Source organism: Equus caballus, chromosome 29, assembly GCF_041296265.1.
Source record: "Equus caballus isolate H_3958 breed thoroughbred chromosome 29, TB-T2T, whole genome shotgun sequence".
Taxonomy (NCBI): domain Eukaryota; kingdom Metazoa; phylum Chordata; class Mammalia; order Perissodactyla; family Equidae; genus Equus; species Equus caballus.
Window position 1 is genome coordinate 25,204,837 of NC_091712.1, and position 18,891 is coordinate 25,223,727.

The following is an 18,891-nucleotide window of genomic DNA, read 5'->3' on the forward strand; positions in this document are numbered from 1 at the left end:
AAAAGGGTCAGGCTGGCCAGCCCTGTCTGGATTCCTTCCTTACGTCACCTATTTGGTAAATAGGATATAATCTATTAAATGTTTCTGCAGAGTCCAAATCAGCCAGTTCCTGGAAGCACTGCTCATCTCTGGCTGCAGCAACCTCCTCCCCTGACTGCCCCTGAGCTGGAATGGAAACTTCTCGTTTGATTTAGGTCATAGGACCTCAATCAGGTCTACAGGAGAAAGAACAGTCACACATGTGGAAACCAGCCAGCAGGGATTCAAAACAGAGGGATCCAGCCAGACCTTCAGCTACTACAAGGAGCTTAAAGCGAAGGAAGAGGAGCTCTCAGACACTTTCCTTTCTCACACTACAAAAAGGAAGACTCTCTGAGAGGTTCTGAGGAAATGCCGGGCAGTTCCACCATAAACTGCTGTCTGGCCAGAGGAAACACTTTAACCTCTCCACTTCAGTGTCCGCATCCGAAATATGATGATTATATCAATAATTAAAGCATCGTAGAGCACCTGATCAAATGTGCTTCTCTTTGTCAGGCTTGAGAACAGCCAAAGTTTACTGTGAGACAGCAAATGTTTACAAGACACAGTTTACGAGAGACAGCATGTTTAGCTAAAGTTCCCAAAATAAATACTTAAAACTAATTTTTGAGCCCCGATGTGGAAGAACATTCATACAAAACACTTCTCTGGCGGCTCCTTCCTCGCACTTCCAGCCAGGCCACTGCTTCCCCTCAGTCCCAAGCACTCTAATTGCAGCCAGGCTCGCCACCAGGTCACTGGAAGCCCTCCTCCACAAAGCTGCTGTGCTGCCAACAGCGACAGCAACACTCGAGAGAGGCTGCCCAGAGGGAGCAGGGAGGGAGGGCCTGGAGCAGTGCAGCCCCTCCTGGGCCGCCCCGGGGGCTGCGAGGACACACTGTAGTCACAGAGCCCCACGCTTCCTTCTGCCTCACCCCTCACCCTTCCAGCTGGCACAGGCTCCTCGCCACACCCTCCAGAAGCAAGACTAGTCCTTGGAAATAGTGAGAGATTTGACACTGGTTAGGCAAACATGTTAACAGAATAATTCTGCGGCATGGGAGAGTGTAGCAAGAAGAAAGAAGAGAGAGAGCCAATCTGAGGAGAATTCTACCTCAGGCTCTAGTAAGGAGCAAGAAAAAATATGAAGAAACAGCTTATTTATCTTCAAAGTAAGAGGTACTTATTATCAAGAGAATTCAATAACTGCTGATTCAATCATGGAAATTTAGCAACACGATTTATACAGAGTTAAAAAAAAAAAGCACCACTACAATTTCTGGTTGTTAGCCCCCAACTCCCTTTGGTTACGTGTAAAATGCTTCAAAATCAATACAAGAAGTAACTTTTAGAAACTATATTTTGCAAATAAGGAAAAGTAAGATAATGCCCATTGATTTCTCTCTTCTACTAATCGTATGCTTATTTTATTTTTGTTTCCTATACACAAAACTTTTTCTTTCTATTGCCCTTAAAGGTATACTTTCTTTCTTTTACATCTCTTTTTACGGTTTATATTTCTTAAGCTGTCTAATCAAACATTTTGCTACTAAAACTAAGAAGAACACACTCAATGAATGTCCTCCCACTAATCTCAATATATTCCATTTTTAGAAATCACTGAGAAAGAAATCAAGTTATTTGGAGGTAAATTCTCTATTTTCACTGATATTCAGGATGTGAACGATGACTTCTTTTACTGCTCGCTAGATAACAATTCCCTTTTCCATCTGAGAAATCTATGTAGTAACCTCTTCTGGGAGCTTCTGGGTCCCAGGCCCCTATCTACTGTGAAATATTGAAATTACAGTGGGAATTCCATGTGGGAGCCAGATTATAGCAAGAAATTGGAATGGAATCCCTAAGACAGATCCTACTTATGAACTATAATGATTTAGCCTTAGACTCAACAAAAGGGAGGTATGGAGAGGTCATCTATGGGCACCTCAGAGGACTTTATGGCAAACATATTGTAACAAGAGTATTTTAGTGTCCCTCAAAACTCTTTTGCACCACACTTTGAAATACTCTTGTTATGATATGTTTGCCATAAAGTCCTCTGACATAAAAAAAAAACACAACCTAAATATCCTCACGTAGTTTCCCCAGGATAACCAGCTTGTGATTTAAAACACTGCCTTCATTTTCCCAATCAACGTGTATTAAACAATGGTCCTAAGGTGAACCTATCGGGAAAACCAAAATCTGGATATCAAGGAAATAATTTTAATATTTTAACTCTGAATCATTCTAAGTATGACAATAGTTTTCTTTCTCAACTTACTTTTATATCACTTTATTTCTGTTTTTGTGTCTAATAGTGTCACCATTTTAAGAACAGAATTAAACATAACCATGGGCGTCCCTCTTCCTGTTTCTGTTTTGAATTTCTCAATACTCTTTAGAGAAGTATTCAATAAAGTTGTGTGGCACAGCGGTTAACACGGGCTTCGGAGTCAGATTTAGACTCAAAATCCAGCTCCATCACTAACAGAACTTCAGGTATCCTCTCTAAGTGCCACGTTCTTCCTCTGCTTAACAGGGAGAGTAACGCTTACTACAAGGGTAGCTGCAATCAAAATGAGATAATGTATCCGAAGCATATGGCACAGAGCTAGGCATGCAGTAGTTACTCAATAAATGGTAGCTATTATTTTATACACAGATACACATTGAAAAATCTGGAAAATGAAGGAAAAATATCCTTAATTCTATCACCTTAGTAACACAAACGTATTTCTTTATAATTTCTGTCCACATAAAAACTTTTTATATTATTATAATTGTAGTATACAATTTTGTCTTTTTTTGACATTGTAGTCACTTTTCCATGTTACCATGTAGCATTCATAATTACCTTTTTAACTTGTTGAATGAGATTCCATTAAGTAAACTACCATAATTTAACCATTAAATTCCTGCAAAATATTTGAGGATTTTTGATAATACAAATAATACTACGATAACATTTTCATGAATATAGCTTTTTCATTATGTAGAATTCTTTCCTCAGGATGAATTCCCAAAGCAGGCTTTTTAGAGTAACCACGAATTCTTTCATGACTTAGATTAACTTTGTCAAACTGCTTTCCACGAGTTTGTACAATTTGTAGTTCCTCCATCAACGGGCATCCACACCATCCTTTCCTTCCCAGCTTCAGTATTGATACTAATGTCTTACATTTATTGAATATTTACCACGTGCCAGGGACTGGTCTGAGCGCTTCACACATGTCATCTCCTCATCCTCGCAATAAAGCCCTGAACAGCTTTTAATGACTCTCTTGACTCTCTTGCGGAGGAGGAAGTTAAGGTTCAGAAAGTTTGAAAGCCACGTCCAAGGTCGCACAGCAACTACATGGTAGAACTTGGACTCAAACTCAGACCCTGTCTCATGCCACAGTGCTCTTAACCACCTGGCTCTTCTGCTTTACTCTCTTTCCCCCCCAAATAATAATAGGTGGGAAAAGACACTCCCATTGATGTTTTAACATGCAGCTGTTTGATTACTAGCAAAGCTTACCATTTTTACATGTTTGCTTAAAAACTGTATTTTCTTGTTATGTTATCCACATTATTTAGCATCTTCTGTAAAGTGGTGGGGGCAATTTGTCCCCTGTATATTTTTTACTAATTGGGTGTGTCAGCACCGCCTTCACACAAGAGCCCAGGTCCCTTCTTGATGACTTCACTGAGCTTTCGGTTTATAACAGAAGGTGCTCCTTCTCTTTCTCCTGCTTTCTGCCCAGTATGAGCTGAATACAAATAAGTTCTAGAAAGTTATCACGTCCATATCTTTTCAAGCTTACTCACTCACATGCTATGGCTCTTGGCTGGTTTGGAACACCCTATCATGAGTGAGAGTGAAGACCCAATGTCCCCTGAGGGGTGACAAACTAGAATAATGTTTTTAACTGAGCCAATTTACCAAGGTCTATGAGAATCAATCAATATCTCATTCTCACCATCACCCCCCTCTCTTTCTCTTTCCGTCTTCAAATTGCTCTTCTGCTAACAAAGATAAAGACTGAAATGTATAGACTTTTTGTGAGTATGTGATCCAAACAACTTGGCCATCATTCAAAACTTATCTCCCATAATGTATACTAGGAACATCATTAAAACCCTATCTATGGTTTACTAAGCAAAACCAGATTTGCCTAATAAATCTAAACTTTAATAACTGCATTTTAAAACATGCTCCATTACCTGCATTGTGTCTTGCGATATACCCAAGTGCCCAGGCTGCAGCCTCCTTGACTCCAGGGTCAAAATCTTCCAGGCATATCACCAGCGTATCCAGCGCTCCACAATCGACTATCGCCTGGGCTAGTTGAGGAGAGTGTTTCCCAACTGCTCGTAACACAAAGGCAGCTGCTTTCTTGTAGAAACGCTACAAGGACAAAATTGACAAAACCCAAAGTGAACTGAGCACTTACATAACCGAAAGTTAGAACAGACCAAAACTAGCATAAAAACAACATTAATATCAATAAAGCTCAACTTTTAAATATGGAAAGCTTTTAAATACAAAAGATGGAAAAGTCCTGCAAACTCATTTTGATTTTTTATGTTCCCTCATTGCGTTTGTTCAGTCACTACACTAGAACAATGTGAGTCTTAAATGACCTTTCAAGTGTTTTACTCTGAAACATGCATTTGGAAATTGGATAAAATAAAATATAAACATTACTTTCCTACAAGTTCACCAAATACGAGATTTTCCGTATCTGCATTACACTGAGAGGTATCTCTTTGAGCCATGGGGACTCTGAGATTGCTAGCCTGTGCGACTAAGCCCTCTGTCAGCTGACCGCCTCGCTGCCTTGCCCTCAGTCTCTAAGCACAGCAGGCCGTTCACGACCTCAACTGACCTTGCCGGTGTCCCGAGTTATCCCGAAATAACCACCATGTTCCGAGATGCACTTACCAATCATCAGAGAAACATAAAGGTGAAGCATTTGTGATACATTTTAAAACATTTCCTGGCAAATCCATGGGATATGCTATTTATCCCCTCTTAGAAATGTTTTTCTAAGAAGGCAAATACAAATGACTTACCATTATGTGATTTTAAGTAATGCTTCATATTTATGATATTTTCCATACATAAATTTTATCTGATTAAGAAATAATAAAACTGAAATGCAAGATTAACATATTTTTCTTTACCTAACTAAAAAGATTAAATGTATAGGAAGTATTTGGCTATAACACTCACTGTTGTTTCATGGTTAGTATAATGACACGGTAATGGTCTCCTAACTCTTCCTTTTATTAGTAGCACCCAATTAATTCCCTATTTTAGATTCTGAGTTTCTATTTCTTACAGTGACTACTAAAAAGTGACTGGGTGACTACAGCAACTGTTTTGAAAGCATTCCATTTACTTAGGCTAAAATATTAAGATACAATAAAGCTACAGGAGAGAGAAAACACATAAAGTATATTTTTTAACATACATCTCAAAAATTGGCATACGTTGATATAAGAAATATGCTGCTAGTAATGATGTTTTAATTTGATATATTTCTTTAGTTTCTTAAATAACATATATAGATATTAAAATATTTGTTTTAAAGTCTAATTTTATATGCCAGTAACCAAATAAATTTGTAGTAATTTATTATAAAAATTAGAATAGAGTTTTCAAGTAGCTTTCCATAGATTATTTTCTTATAATTGTGGAATAATAATGGTGATACATTTCTTGTCATTATCTTAAGCTAATAGGACTTTTTATATTGCAGAGTTTTCAAATTCACAATTTATTAGACGTCAATAGTCACTTCTAACTACAGTGCCAATAATTCACACTTTCTGATCTCATTTTCCCTTTCTCCTAATTTCTGCTTCCTTGAATTCCTCTCTTCTCTCCCATTCCTTTGCCTTAAAAAGAAAAAGCAAAAAGTGAAACCAGAGGACTTTGTACCTCATAAAGAAGAGATTAAATCACCAGTGGGAAACCAGTTAAAGGACTGGCAGGTGAAGGAGACAGAAGCGTGTGAATAATGCTTCACATTCTCACTTTCAAACCCTCACCTTTCAGCCCTAACACTTTTTTGTCCCTTTACAACTAGTGGACATTCATTCACAGTTCAAAAACTTCTATTGAGAACCCTCTATGTGGGATACCAAAACACAGACCCAGCCCTCAAAGGAAGGAGCTAAGAATCCAGGAAGAAGAAAGTCTAACAGTATTCTGATGATAGAAGGAAACCCACAAGAAAAATTAAATTTCTGTGACTCCTTGTAGAGATAAAACAAGCGTTAGTAAATGACTCTCCAATCTATAAAAATAAAACAATTTTTAAATAATTAGGATTTGCGTATTTTTTTTTAATTCTGGTAAAAATACACACAACATAAAATTTACCATTTTAACCATTTCAACGTGTATAATTTACTGGCATTTAGTGCATTCACAATGCTGTGCAACCATCACCTATCTAGTTCCAGAATATTTTCATCACCCCAACAAGAAACCCTGTACGTGTTAAGGAGTCACTCCTCATGCTCCCCTCTCCCCCTAGCCCCCAGCAAACACTAACCTGCTTCTGTCTCTATGGATTTGCATATTCTGGATATTCCATGTAAATGGAATCATACAACATGTAGCCTTTTGTGTCTGGTTTCTTTCTCTTAGCATAACATTTTCAAGGTTCATCCATGTTGTAGCGTGTATCGGTACTTCATTCCTTTTTATGACTGACAATATTCCATTGAATGGACATAGAACATTTTGTTTAGTCATTCTTTTGGCTATCGTGAATAATGCTGCTGTGAACATTTGTGTACAAGTTTTGTTTGAACACCTGTTTTCAATTCTTTTGGAAATATAGCGAGGAGCAGAATTGCTGGGTCATACAGTAATTCTGTTTAACTCACTGAAGAACTGCCAGACTGTTTTCCACAGCAGCTGTGCCACCTTACACTCCTACCAGGAATGTATAAGGTTCCAATTTCTCCACATCTTCACTAACACATGTTATTTTCCTTTTTTTCATTATGGCCATCCTAGTAGACAAAGTGGTATCTCATCCTGGTTTTTGGGGGGGTTTTTTGTTTGTTTGTTTGTTTGTTTTTTGGTGAGGAAGACTGGCCCTGCACTAACATCAGTTACCAATCCTCCTCTTTTTGCTTGAGGAAGAGTGTCGCTGAACTAACATCTGTGCCAATCTTCTTCTATTTTTTTATATGTGGGATGCCACCACATCATGGAATGAAGAGTGGTGTGTAGGTCTGCACCCAAGATCTGAACCCGTGAATCCCAGGCCACCAAAGCGGAGTGTGCAAACCCAACCACTAAGCCACTAGGCCAGCCCTTCATCCTGGTTTTGATTTGCAATTCCTAGTGACTAATGCTGTTGAGCATCTTTTCATGTTTGTTGGCCATGTGCACATATTCTTTGGATAAACGTCTATTCAACTTCTTTGCCCATTTTTTAATTGGATTGTTGGTCCTTAGGTTACACAAATAGGAATTTAATCTTAAAGACATGTCGAGAAAGATATGTCCCTAGGTTATGATAAATTAGCAGAATGGAATGAACAGACCAAGACCCTACCGACAGGAAGGTCCTTAACTATTGTTAGTGGCACTGTATGGAAATTTAGAGTGGAATCAGATAGGAGGGGGAATATGGGGACACTCTTAGATGATCATTTAAAGGGATAACATGCTTGCATACTTGGTAGAAAATGCTTTATCAAACCTTCCGTTACACACATTCTTCTTACTTTTGGATGCTTCTCTCCCCCTTGCTTCAAAGCTGTTTCTTACAGTTTCCATTACCCAGACTTCACCTGTACATGAAGATTGCTAACAACAACTTTTTATTTGCCTAGAGCTCCATCAGCTTTCTAAGACTGATCCTGTAACTTTAATATTCCCAAACACAGAAATACTGCTTTATTATATATAATTCCGTTAAAATTTTTAATCTGTTTTCTCCTTACATTAACAGTAATGGAGAAAAGCTGCGTATCAATCCCAAAGTAAAATACCCTAAAGATATTACCATGCACGGTTCAAAGAAGTGAAGGTTGTATTCACATCCTAATAATTCTACTGCCTGCAAGCTTGCAACTGTACTCAACTATTAAATTTTTTAAAGTCCAAAACAAAAACAATTATAACTTGTTTTAAAAAGATTCTTACGTTCTGTTCTGCCAATGAATAGACAAGCTGTGGAAGAATGTCACCCTTCACCACTGCTTCTGCTAGGTCATCATTATAATTAGCCAGCCTTCCGAGCGCCAGCGCAGCCGTCTGTTGAATTGTTGGGACCACATCCAAGAGAAGAGGCCTCAGCAAAGACATGACACCTGAGTTAAGTTACAAAAGAAGAGAAGTCAGCAAAATTTAAATTAAAAGGCAAACACACAATTCAGCATATATGCAGATACGAAAATTCAGGGGGGAAAACCGGTAAAAACGAAAAAATTATCCACTACAAACTAATGGGATATTTAGCAGCATATAACTGGCCAAGACACAGAAGAATACAACCTGCAATTACCAAAGCAGCGTCACAGCGTGGAGAGAAGGCAGGCTTTGGAATTAGAGAGGAGTTTAAACCCTGCCTGGCAAGTACCGGCTCTGGGACCTGACTGCGCTGTCACGAGGAGAGGACGCAGAGAGAGGCTGTGAGGCAGGTAGGATAGCGCCGACCTAGCACACGGTCGGGGTGCGGAGGGGGTGCTGGGGGCTAGGTTCCCCTCAGCCTTTGCAAATCCTATGTTTCAGGGCTCAGGTCAGGTCCTTTCCTCTCAATGAAGTCTGTCATCTGTCTTTTTCTCTGATTCCGACTATTGGGTCTTTCCTCTCATTCCAGCCGAACTGAGAGTTGATGACAGACATTTTATCAGGACCTATCTCAGAGCCGGGGCAGCCAGGAGGGCCACTTGGCTAGAGTCGCACATTCATAAAGGGCTGCAAATTCAGGTTTCTGACATTATCTCCAAATAAATAAACTCTTTGAGATAAGGAAGTATATTGTATTACTAGCTCTCATAATATTCATTCTAGGGTTGAATACATAGAAGGCATATCATCATCACAACAACAAGAATAGAAGTAGCTTGCATCTATCAAGCACTTATTATATGCACACATTGTTTTAAGGACTTGTTTTCCATGGTAACTTGTTGAACTCTCATAACAAACCTATGAAGTAGGCCTAATATTATGTCTGTTTTACAGCTAAGGAAATGAAGGCTGAGAAAGGTTAAGGAAATTGTCACACAACTAATAAATGGTAGAGGGTTAGAAATTCAGACAATCTTTATTGATAATTGCTAAACAAATAATATATATTGAAAATTGAAGAGGTGGGGAAAGGGAGACAAATAAATTGCAATTTGGTCATTTTATTGCATATTCTAACTCTTCATACTCACTTTGCCTTGCTATAAAATATGCAAAACAGTCAACAGCTATTTGTGCTTTAATGATGGTGTTCTAGTCTAAGGTTACAAGCAAGGTAATGACAGTTCAAACCGGAACAAAGTGTCCCTTGACTTTATCAACTTAATTTACAGCAGGCTATTCAACTTGATGTTATTACGTCTTTTCTTTAAAAACATGCCCCACCAATCCATAAAAGCAAATATTACCAATATTCTTTTATAGTGTTATATCCAGAAACATTTGAAATAGAATAAAAGGGAAACATTTACAATAACATTTAGGATTAGACCAAAATAAGATAAACAGTACTACCAAATAACATACGCAGAGAATAATGATGCTTATCATGGGTACATTTAGTGATGTGACCTGTGGCATCGCATTTAGTGACCATTTTTATGTCTCACTTGCCTTGTTTAGATCATCTTATATAAGGCCACTGTTGCAAGTTTGAATCCCACTTAGGCGGGTTAACTTTGTCGCCACACAGCATTCCTACTCATTCCGAGGTCAGAGCTCGTGTTAAACAAATCGATGTGTCTATGTTCTTAAGTGTTGCTTATATTATCCATAATTTTTTATAGAGATAATTTCTGAAATATCTCACAACAAAACGTTTAAAGCCCAGAAGAAGGTATTAGAATGACTACTAAACATAACATGAGTTCTTTCTAGAACTTTGGATTTGAAACAATTTGTTGGTGTCTTCTTTGTAGTTTGCTGTATTTATTACTTTTTTTAAGTCTTTTAATTGTGGGGAAATATACATAATATAAAAATTACCATTTTGACCATTTTTTGTGTACAACTCAATGGCATTACGTACATTTACAATGGTGTGTAACCATCGCCACTATTGAAGAACCCTTAAACTTCTCCACAAAGACAGTACCATTTTACTTTTCTACCAGCAGAGCACAGGGGTTCAAATTTTTCCACATCCTCACCAACACTTGTTATTTTCCTTTTTTTTCAATAATAGCCATCCTAATGAGTATGAGGTGGTATCTCATTGTGGTTTGATTTTTGTTTCCTTAACACTAATGATGGTGAATGTCTTTCTATGTGCTTATTGGCCATTTGTACATCTTTGTTGAAATGACTATTCAAGTCCTTTGCCTATTTTTGAATTGGGTTGCTTTTTATTGTTGAATATAATCTGATATTTTTGATAATGAATATGTACCATTTTAAGTAAAATAAGTCAATACTCTAAAAAATAAAAGTTAAATCTGTTGACATGTATTCAAAATTTCACAATACATTAATGAAGCCAAAAAATATAAAGTATAAGTATGCTTAGAATAGTTTTAAAAGAATCACAATTATGTTTCATGTTATTTTTTCCCAACGATTCTGATATTTCCTTTTATTCTCACTTGATATATTTATGGGAAGGCAGTGGCTCGTTGTCTTTTGAAACATACTTAGAAAATCAATTCATAGTGGGTTATTCAACCTAGATATTTTCATTAAATCTCAAGAACTTTGAACTTTTATGTTAAGAATTTGAAGAATGAATTCATCTACCGGGTCTATAACATTTAATTTAATTATAAGTGTTTACTACTAGTTTCAGTATTTAGGTAACATACCACAATTCTCTCAATTTTGGAAAATTTCAGTTTGCAATTTTAGCAGTAAAATATTTTACCCCCAAAAATGTATTTCACTTGTCCATATACTCAAAGGAACTTTCTGCTTTATGTATTTTCTCCTCCATTTTTCTACTGCCTCTGGTCCAGGAAAAATAAGGTCAATAAAATGAAATACAATTTCTTTCCTTCTCTTCCTGTATTCAATATCCAAGTTAGGCTTCATGCGAATGCTGCTGCTCTATCACAATTTTCCTATATTCCTTAGTTTGGGCAGTAGCACAAGGAGAATTTTGAAAAATTTTAAATCTCTGAACCTACAAAAGTAAAGCTAAAGTTTCAGTTTAAAATACGTTTGTTTGAATAAGGTCATTCTTATCAGAGAAAATATTGCCCCAAATTCTTAGTCCTTGAATTGCCTCTTTAATGCTTCCTAATCGTCAGTCCCCAGGGATATGTTTTTATCTCTTACACAGATTAAACATGGAGACTTTGTTATTCTAATTACAGATTTGTCCTAAAAATACAGATAATGATGCAAGAGGAACTGAGGAAGGAAGGAAGAAAGAAAGGGAGGGAGAGGAAGGAAAGAAGAGAGAGAAGGAAGGGCAAAAGAAGCCATATATAACATAAAAAGAAAATTTTCCTTACCTGCCTGTCTATTAGGAATCCATGGTGATTGATCCTCAGGGAGCAAATGCATGAAAATTTAGAGTCCATAAATTACAGCAACATGAATAGTTCCCAGAATATCTGATAAACAAGGTCTCTAGCGAGCAGCTAATGACCTCACTGGGTCTTCAGCAAAGGAGCTAACATGTGCTATCTAATATTCAGAATGATAACTTCTATATTGTACTCCAATGTCTATAAAACAATTCTGTCTACTCTATAAAAACTGATAAAATGGTGGGAAACTATTTCCGAAATTTCACTTATAGGATAAATCATTACAATTCTGCCCCTCCCCCAACATTATAGCGTTGAGTTCCTTTTCTATTTTTCTTGTTCCACTGCCATACTGGAAACATTGCCACTAAGACCTTATATTGCAATCCAGATCTGCAAAAACCAAAAGCAACCTCAGTGATCCTGCCCAGAGTCATTCATTCAAAATTACGTCAGGGTTCACCAAGTGGCAAGTGACAGGACTACACATGGGGTTAAGGCAGCTCCTACTCTCAAGAAACTAATAATCTAGTGGAGGAGACTATGAAATAGCCTCAAAATAGTCACGACTCTTTCATTCCTTTCAACACAACCTAGGCCTCATGGCTTTGATTTTGCAGGCCAATTGCATTTATAAGTCAGGAAGGAAATGTTTGACATTTCCAAAGACAAAAAAATGACCCATTCATTTTCATATTACATGTCTATAATTTATATGCATATTATCTCAATCGGCTGTTTCATAAAGACATTTAACATCTCAACTTTGTTCTTTTAAAAACAAGTATCTGCAAACTGGGCCTTTGGGTCCACTGAAGTCTCGGTAGAGATTTCTGCTTGCCCTGGCTACCTCTTACCGTCTTTGTTTTGTTTTTTAATTTTTTTTAAATTTTATCTTTATTGTGGTAAATATATAGAACATAAAACTTATCATTTTAATCATTTTTGGTGTACAATTCAGTGGCATTAAGTACAGTCACAATGTTGTACAACCATCACCACTATCATTTCCAGAACTTTTTCACCATTGCTAACAGATACTCTATACCAATTAAAAAATAACTCCCCATTTCCCCTGCCCCCAGCCCCTGGTAACCTCTATTCCACTTTCTGTCTCTAAGAATTTGTCTACTTTAGATACCTCATATAAGTGGAATCATACAATATTCATCCTTTTTTTCTGGCTTATTTCACTTAGCATAATGTTTTCAAGGTTTGTCCATCATATCATGTATCCACTGTAATATGTATCAGAATTTCATTCCTTTTTAAGGCTGAATAATATTCCATTGTGTGTATATATCACATTTTGTTTATCCATTCATCTGTTGATGGACATTTGTGTTGTTTCCAATTTCTGGTTATTGTGAACAACGTTGCTATGAACGTTGGTGTACAAGTATCCATTTGAGTCCCTGTTTTCATTTTTTTGAGTATATACTTAGGAGTGGAATTGCTGGGATCAAATGGTAATTCTCTGTTTAACTTTGTGAGGAACCACCTAACTGTTTTCCACAGTGGCTGTACCATTTTACATTCCCACTAGCAAAGCACAAGGGTTCCAACTCTCCACATCCTCACCAAGTTTGTTATGTTTTGTTGTTGTTTTTTATAATAGCCATTGTAATGGGTGTGAAGTGGTCTCTCACTGTGGTTTGATTTGCCTTTCCCTAATGACTAGTGATATTGAGCATTTTTCATGTGCTATATTGGCCATTTGTGTCTCTTTTTAGGAGATATATAATCTATTTAAGTCTTTTGGCCATTTTTGAAGTGGGTTCTTTGTTGTTGTTGAGTTGTAGGAGTTCTTTATATATTCTGAATATTAATCTCTTATCCAATACTTGCTTTGCAAATATATTCTCCCATTCTGTGAGCTGTCCTTTCACTCTCTTGATAGTGTCCTTCAATGCCTTCCTTTGTATTTTTACACTTAAAATAAAGTGATTTCTACCATACGTACTTTTTATTTTCCAATTTTATTCAAAACTATCAATAAACTTGTAAAATAAGTTAAAGCCTTGTTGTAAAATTTGCAAAGCTTCAAAAGTTTAAATTCCAACAATATGGTTTTTTTAATCTAAAACTACTTTCTACATGACCATTTACTATGAATCTGCTACTATAGTTCATTCAAATTTTAGAAGAAGTGACTTCTTCAAACAATTAGCCAATACACAGCAAAGAATTTGCCTTTGACTGTCGATGTTACCATCTGACTCAGGCATTCTGTTTGGGGTCCAAAAAGACACTTCCCGCCTTAGAAACGAGAGGAGTCTCTTGTACTACTTCTTACATGACTGCCTCTGTTGAGAGACCACAGACGAAAATAGTTAAAAGCATGTATCTGGAGGGAGACTGATTGGGTTCAAACCTAAGTTCTGCCACTTTCTAGCTGTGGGGCCTCAGAGAGGTTACTTCACATCTCTGTGTCTCAGTTTCCTCATATATAAAATGGCGACAAATTCTAGGACTATCTCATAAAGTTGCTGTGAGAATTAAAATAAGTTAAAATTTCTAAAGTGCTAGGAAGATTAATTGAGAAAAAATAAACACCAGTAACTACTTGATAAATAAAAGTGCTAAAGGAATCAATTCCCTATGTTGACCATATTTTTTACCAACATTTTATTATTAGTGTATATGACTCATTAATTAATCAGTACCTTTCATTGTGATGAAGAAATAAAGCTTCTATGACCCCAGAGATTGAGCCTTTTCTACCATATATTTTAGAATTACTATAGAACGAATAATTCATTCAACATTCATTCAAGAACTATCTATTAAGAATATACAATGTGTTGAACACACAATTGTCCTTGGCCTCAAGAAACTCATAAAGGGGTTGTGAGAGAGAAACAAATGCAACATATCATGACGTGTGCAACTACAGGAGAAAAAGAGGGCGCCCCGCAAACATACAGCAGAGCACCGACCCAGGCTCCGAGGGACATAGGGAAGGCAACCCAGGGGAAGGGACGACTGAGTCGAGATCTGCAGGCTTTTGGAGGGAGTAGAGGGGAAGGATTGGAGAGCACTCCAACCAGAAGAAACTGCATAAACGAACCTTGGAATGGAAGAGTTTGGTATGTTGATAACACTGAGAAGGCAGTATGACTACAGTCCTAGAGGGAGAGGGGAGTTTGGAGAAGGAAAGCTAAGAGATTAATGAGACAAAAGCCCTGCAAGGTCCAATAAACCACTTCAAATATTCTGAATTTTATCTGAACATTAATGTCAGCTCAGCGACAGAATCAAATTTGCACTTTGTAAAGAAGGGTCACTCTGATTACACGAGGAAGAAAGGACGATAAGAGACAAGACGGGAGGCCGGAAGACCACTCAGGAAGCTGCTGTAGAACCTGCACGGGATGGGGGACAGCCTGGAGAGCAGCATGGCCAGAGGGAAAGAGAAAAGCGAGGTCTAAGGAGAGATTTATGAGACCAACTGATTATTGTGAAGAAGATGGAGGAATCAGGGATACCGCCAAGCTTCTGGCTTCGACAAGTGACGCATGGTTTTTGCAGACTGTAGAAGAAGCCATCATAAATTCATACCGGCCTGAAACGTAAAGCGGGAGGGGTGACAGCAAGGGATAAAGCTGGAGAGGTTGGTTGGGGCCAGATCAAACTTGGCTATAGGTCAAACTAATATTTTGTGATGTTATTCTAAGTGAAATGAAGAGCTTTATTGTTTGCACCACGTATTCTCAGGGAGGTAAACAAACGAAAATGAAGAATGAATAATTTCCAGGTCTCCCATGTATGGCTGGGCAGGCTGTGTACTGCACAAATCTGGGGGATGCCACTCACATAGATCATAAATGGCACCATGGAGTTGTGCAAAGCACAGCAGCCACCCTTGACATAGCATGTCATGTGTTTCTCTAGTTTGTTTTATGTAAATAAATGTCTTATCTCTTGAGTAAAATAATAAATATGTCTACAGGAGAGATTATGTCTTATACTTCTTTTCTATTTCTCAAATTGCCTAGCACAGTTCTAAATACACAGCTAGCTCTTATTGAAACATTTGTGGTGTTGGCTTAGAAACCACCATCCACTTGGGTTTCACTACTCTAAAACTACCTGTTCTCCTGTCCCAGAGTAACTCCAATTACACTTATCAACTTTATTAGATCTTAATATTTTTATTTCTGCAGTAAGTTATTACAGTTACATGACTGTATTTTTACTGAAGCAAGTTTCATGACACTGATGAGTCTTCTAACACGTTCTCATTTTCCTTCACTGGTCATTTTTCACCTGGAAATATTTAAGTGTTTCTCCCTTGCATTTTTTTAGAATAAGAATTTTCAGGCCTTGATTTGGTCTTGTCCAGCCTCTATGATTATATACCTCTGGTCACTATTCCTGCATTTGATTAAGAAATCATAAATTTTATCACATACATATTTATCTTGTTTGCTCTGAAATATTTCTTCACTGCCAGAACTATAAAGTCAACTATGATTTTAGGTGTTAAGTCCCCTACAATAAAGAGTATTATAACTTATATAAAGGGTCACAATGAATCACAAAATGTATGTATAGTCTTTTTACATAGAATTCAGTTATAATGATAAATAATCCAAGAAGCTCATGATCAAGAATTATCTACTTTCTCCTTTTAAATTTATTCTCATTAACTGTAGTATCTTCCGACTTTTGTTTGGGGATTCGCGATGAATTCAGCTGTTTGTGAGTGAAGCTGCTAGGTCATTGCTGAGCGGCGAGGGGTGAGAGGAAGATGACTCTCGCTGAGAAGCTAGCATTCTTCTAAGAGGGAGCGGGAACACAGTATGTATTTATTTACTTATATAACATACACTTACATAGCATTTACCACATGCCAGCCACTCCCCTAAGAAGCTTCCAGATATTAACCCATTAATCCGCGTTACAGTCCGGTGAGGCAGATAATATTTATAGCTCTAGGGTCTATGCTCTCCCGGGTCTCCTTCCCAATGGCAATCACAGCCCATTTACCAATGAAAACTGGCGTACGCGCCAGGTTTAGAATGCATACTAAAGGGTATCATCTGTAGAATTCACATTATTCTACCATTAACATCACTCTAGCTGTCTCCCATGATTACTGTCCTAAACCGAAATGCTATTCATTCTTCTGCTGCAACTGTCTGACTCTTGACGAGGTCACAGTTGCCACTGTCTATATGTGAGATTGGAACTGAGTATGTAAAGCGTAAAAGTTATGGCAAGTTCAATTTACATTATACTTTAGATAAAATGATTGGAATTTACATGTTTATAATTACATGAAGAAATATAAAATGGGCTTTTAGTATAGTTTTCAACTGAACATGTAAGTTCCACACATCCAAACCTTTGTTTCCAGCTAAGGTCTCTCTTCCGAACCCCGGCCCTGCGCGTCCACACTGCTTACCACAGTCACTGGCACCTGGCATCCCAGACGCACCTCAGCCTCAACAGTGGGAGAGCCAAGTCGCCGTTGCCCTCTGCTTTTTGTCCCCTTTCTCCATTAACGAATGGCGCTAATGTGCCTAAGCAGCCCGAAGCCTGGGAGTCACCTGGAACCCGTCTGTCTCCTCCCTGGCCCTGCCCCCTTTTCCTAAGTCACAGGTGCCTCATGCCTCTTTCCAGCATGACTGCTACAGCAAAACGGACACCCGCCCTTCCTGATCCTGTGGTAACCCCCTCGATTGATTCTCCACACTAATGTGAAATCACCAATCTAAAACACAAAATGGATCCCACCACTCCTCTGATTAAAACTTTTCAACGGCCTTCCATCAATTTCAGGACAGATCTACACCTCAGATGAGGTCCTTCAAAATTAGGCCTGTTTTCCTCTCCAGCCCCTGACTTTCCTCTCCCTTGCCCTGCTACCCCAAGAAGCTCCAGCCTTATCTAACAAGTACCACCTTTTCTCTTGCCTCTACGGTTTACACATAATGTTCCCTCTACCTGAATGCACTTTTCCTCCTGCTGCTTCATCGGGCTAACTCTAGGAAATTCAGCACAGATAACACCTCCTCCGAGAAGTCTTGCATGAATAGCACCCTTCATTCCCAAAGCTTGAGTTAGGCACCCTTCATATCTGCTCCGTATGTCTATATATTAGACAATTACCAAACAGCCTTTTACTTATTTATCGAACTCTCCATTAGCAAATAAACTTCTTAAGGGCAGAGTCTTTGCCTTCTATTTTTGCATGGTCAGCATCTAAGCATGTATCTGGCACCTGGACACTCAAATGTTTGTTTAATGATAAACAAATTGTGAAAATTAATGAGCAATATTCTCTTTTCAGGTAAATTTTAGTTAAAATAAAAACAAAATGGATAATATACGTCATAGTTCTTTTCTTATGTACATGAGGTCAGCTTCATAAATGTCACTATTACCATAAATTCATAAAGTTTTAAGGAACTCAAATGGGCCATTGAAACTGTTCCCTCACCTAAAATCACTCCACATAGATATAATTCTATTTTAATTTGAAAGCCTTCTAGGGAGCTGCAAATTTTCAATTAGTCCTGTCTTCTTTTGTCAATGTGCTTTCTCTTTTACAATATATACCTATTATATCCATCTACCGCAGAAGGTTGGAATGTCCAGGATGGGGTCAGTATACAGAACAAATAGGATCGTTCTAAAAGGACTATCTGCTCCAAGCGGTTTCATGGGTAATATCTGAAGAGGAAATTTTTGGAAGGCAATAAGTTAAAAAATCTGTCTTCAGAAAGTGCCTCAACATAATACAGCCCATATTTGACAAACCCACAGCCAACATCCTACTCAACGGGCAAAAACTGAAAGCCATCCCTCTGAGAACAGGAACAAGACAAGGGTGCCCACTCTAGCCGCTCTTGTTTAACAGTACTGGAGGTTTTGGCAAGAGCAATCAGGCAAGAGAAAGGAAATAAAAGGAATCCAAATAGGCACTGAAGAAGAGAAACTTTCAGTGTTTGCAGACGACATGAGTTTATGTATAGAAAACCCTAAAGAATCCATTGGAAAACTATTAGAAACAATCAACAACTATAGCACAGCTGCAGGGTATAAAATCATCTTACAAATATCAGTTGCATCTCTATACTCTAATAACAACTAACAGAAGGAGAACTCAAGAATACAATCTCATTTACAATTGCAACAAAAAGAATAAAATATCTAGGAATAAATTTAACCAAGTAGGTGAAAGCC

The 18,891-nt window shown here is 37.8% G+C and overlaps 1 protein-coding gene across 2 annotated transcripts in view; it reads right to left on the bottom strand.

The window, feature by feature from the left end:
• The window catches only part of SPAG6 (sperm associated antigen 6), a 66,375-nt gene that overhangs the window by 38,946 nt on the left and 8,538 nt on the right, over nt 1-18,891 (bottom strand). For both annotated transcript variants that reach the window (XM_023632241.2, XM_023632242.2), the window contains exons 3-4: nt 8,183-8,349; nt 4,231-4,414 (exon numbers count right to left, since the gene is read on the bottom strand). In XM_023632241.2, coding sequence (XP_023488009.1) covers nt 4,231-4,414; nt 8,183-8,349 — 351 coding nt within the window. The remainder of the gene's footprint in view (nt 1-4,230; nt 4,415-8,182; nt 8,350-18,891) is intronic.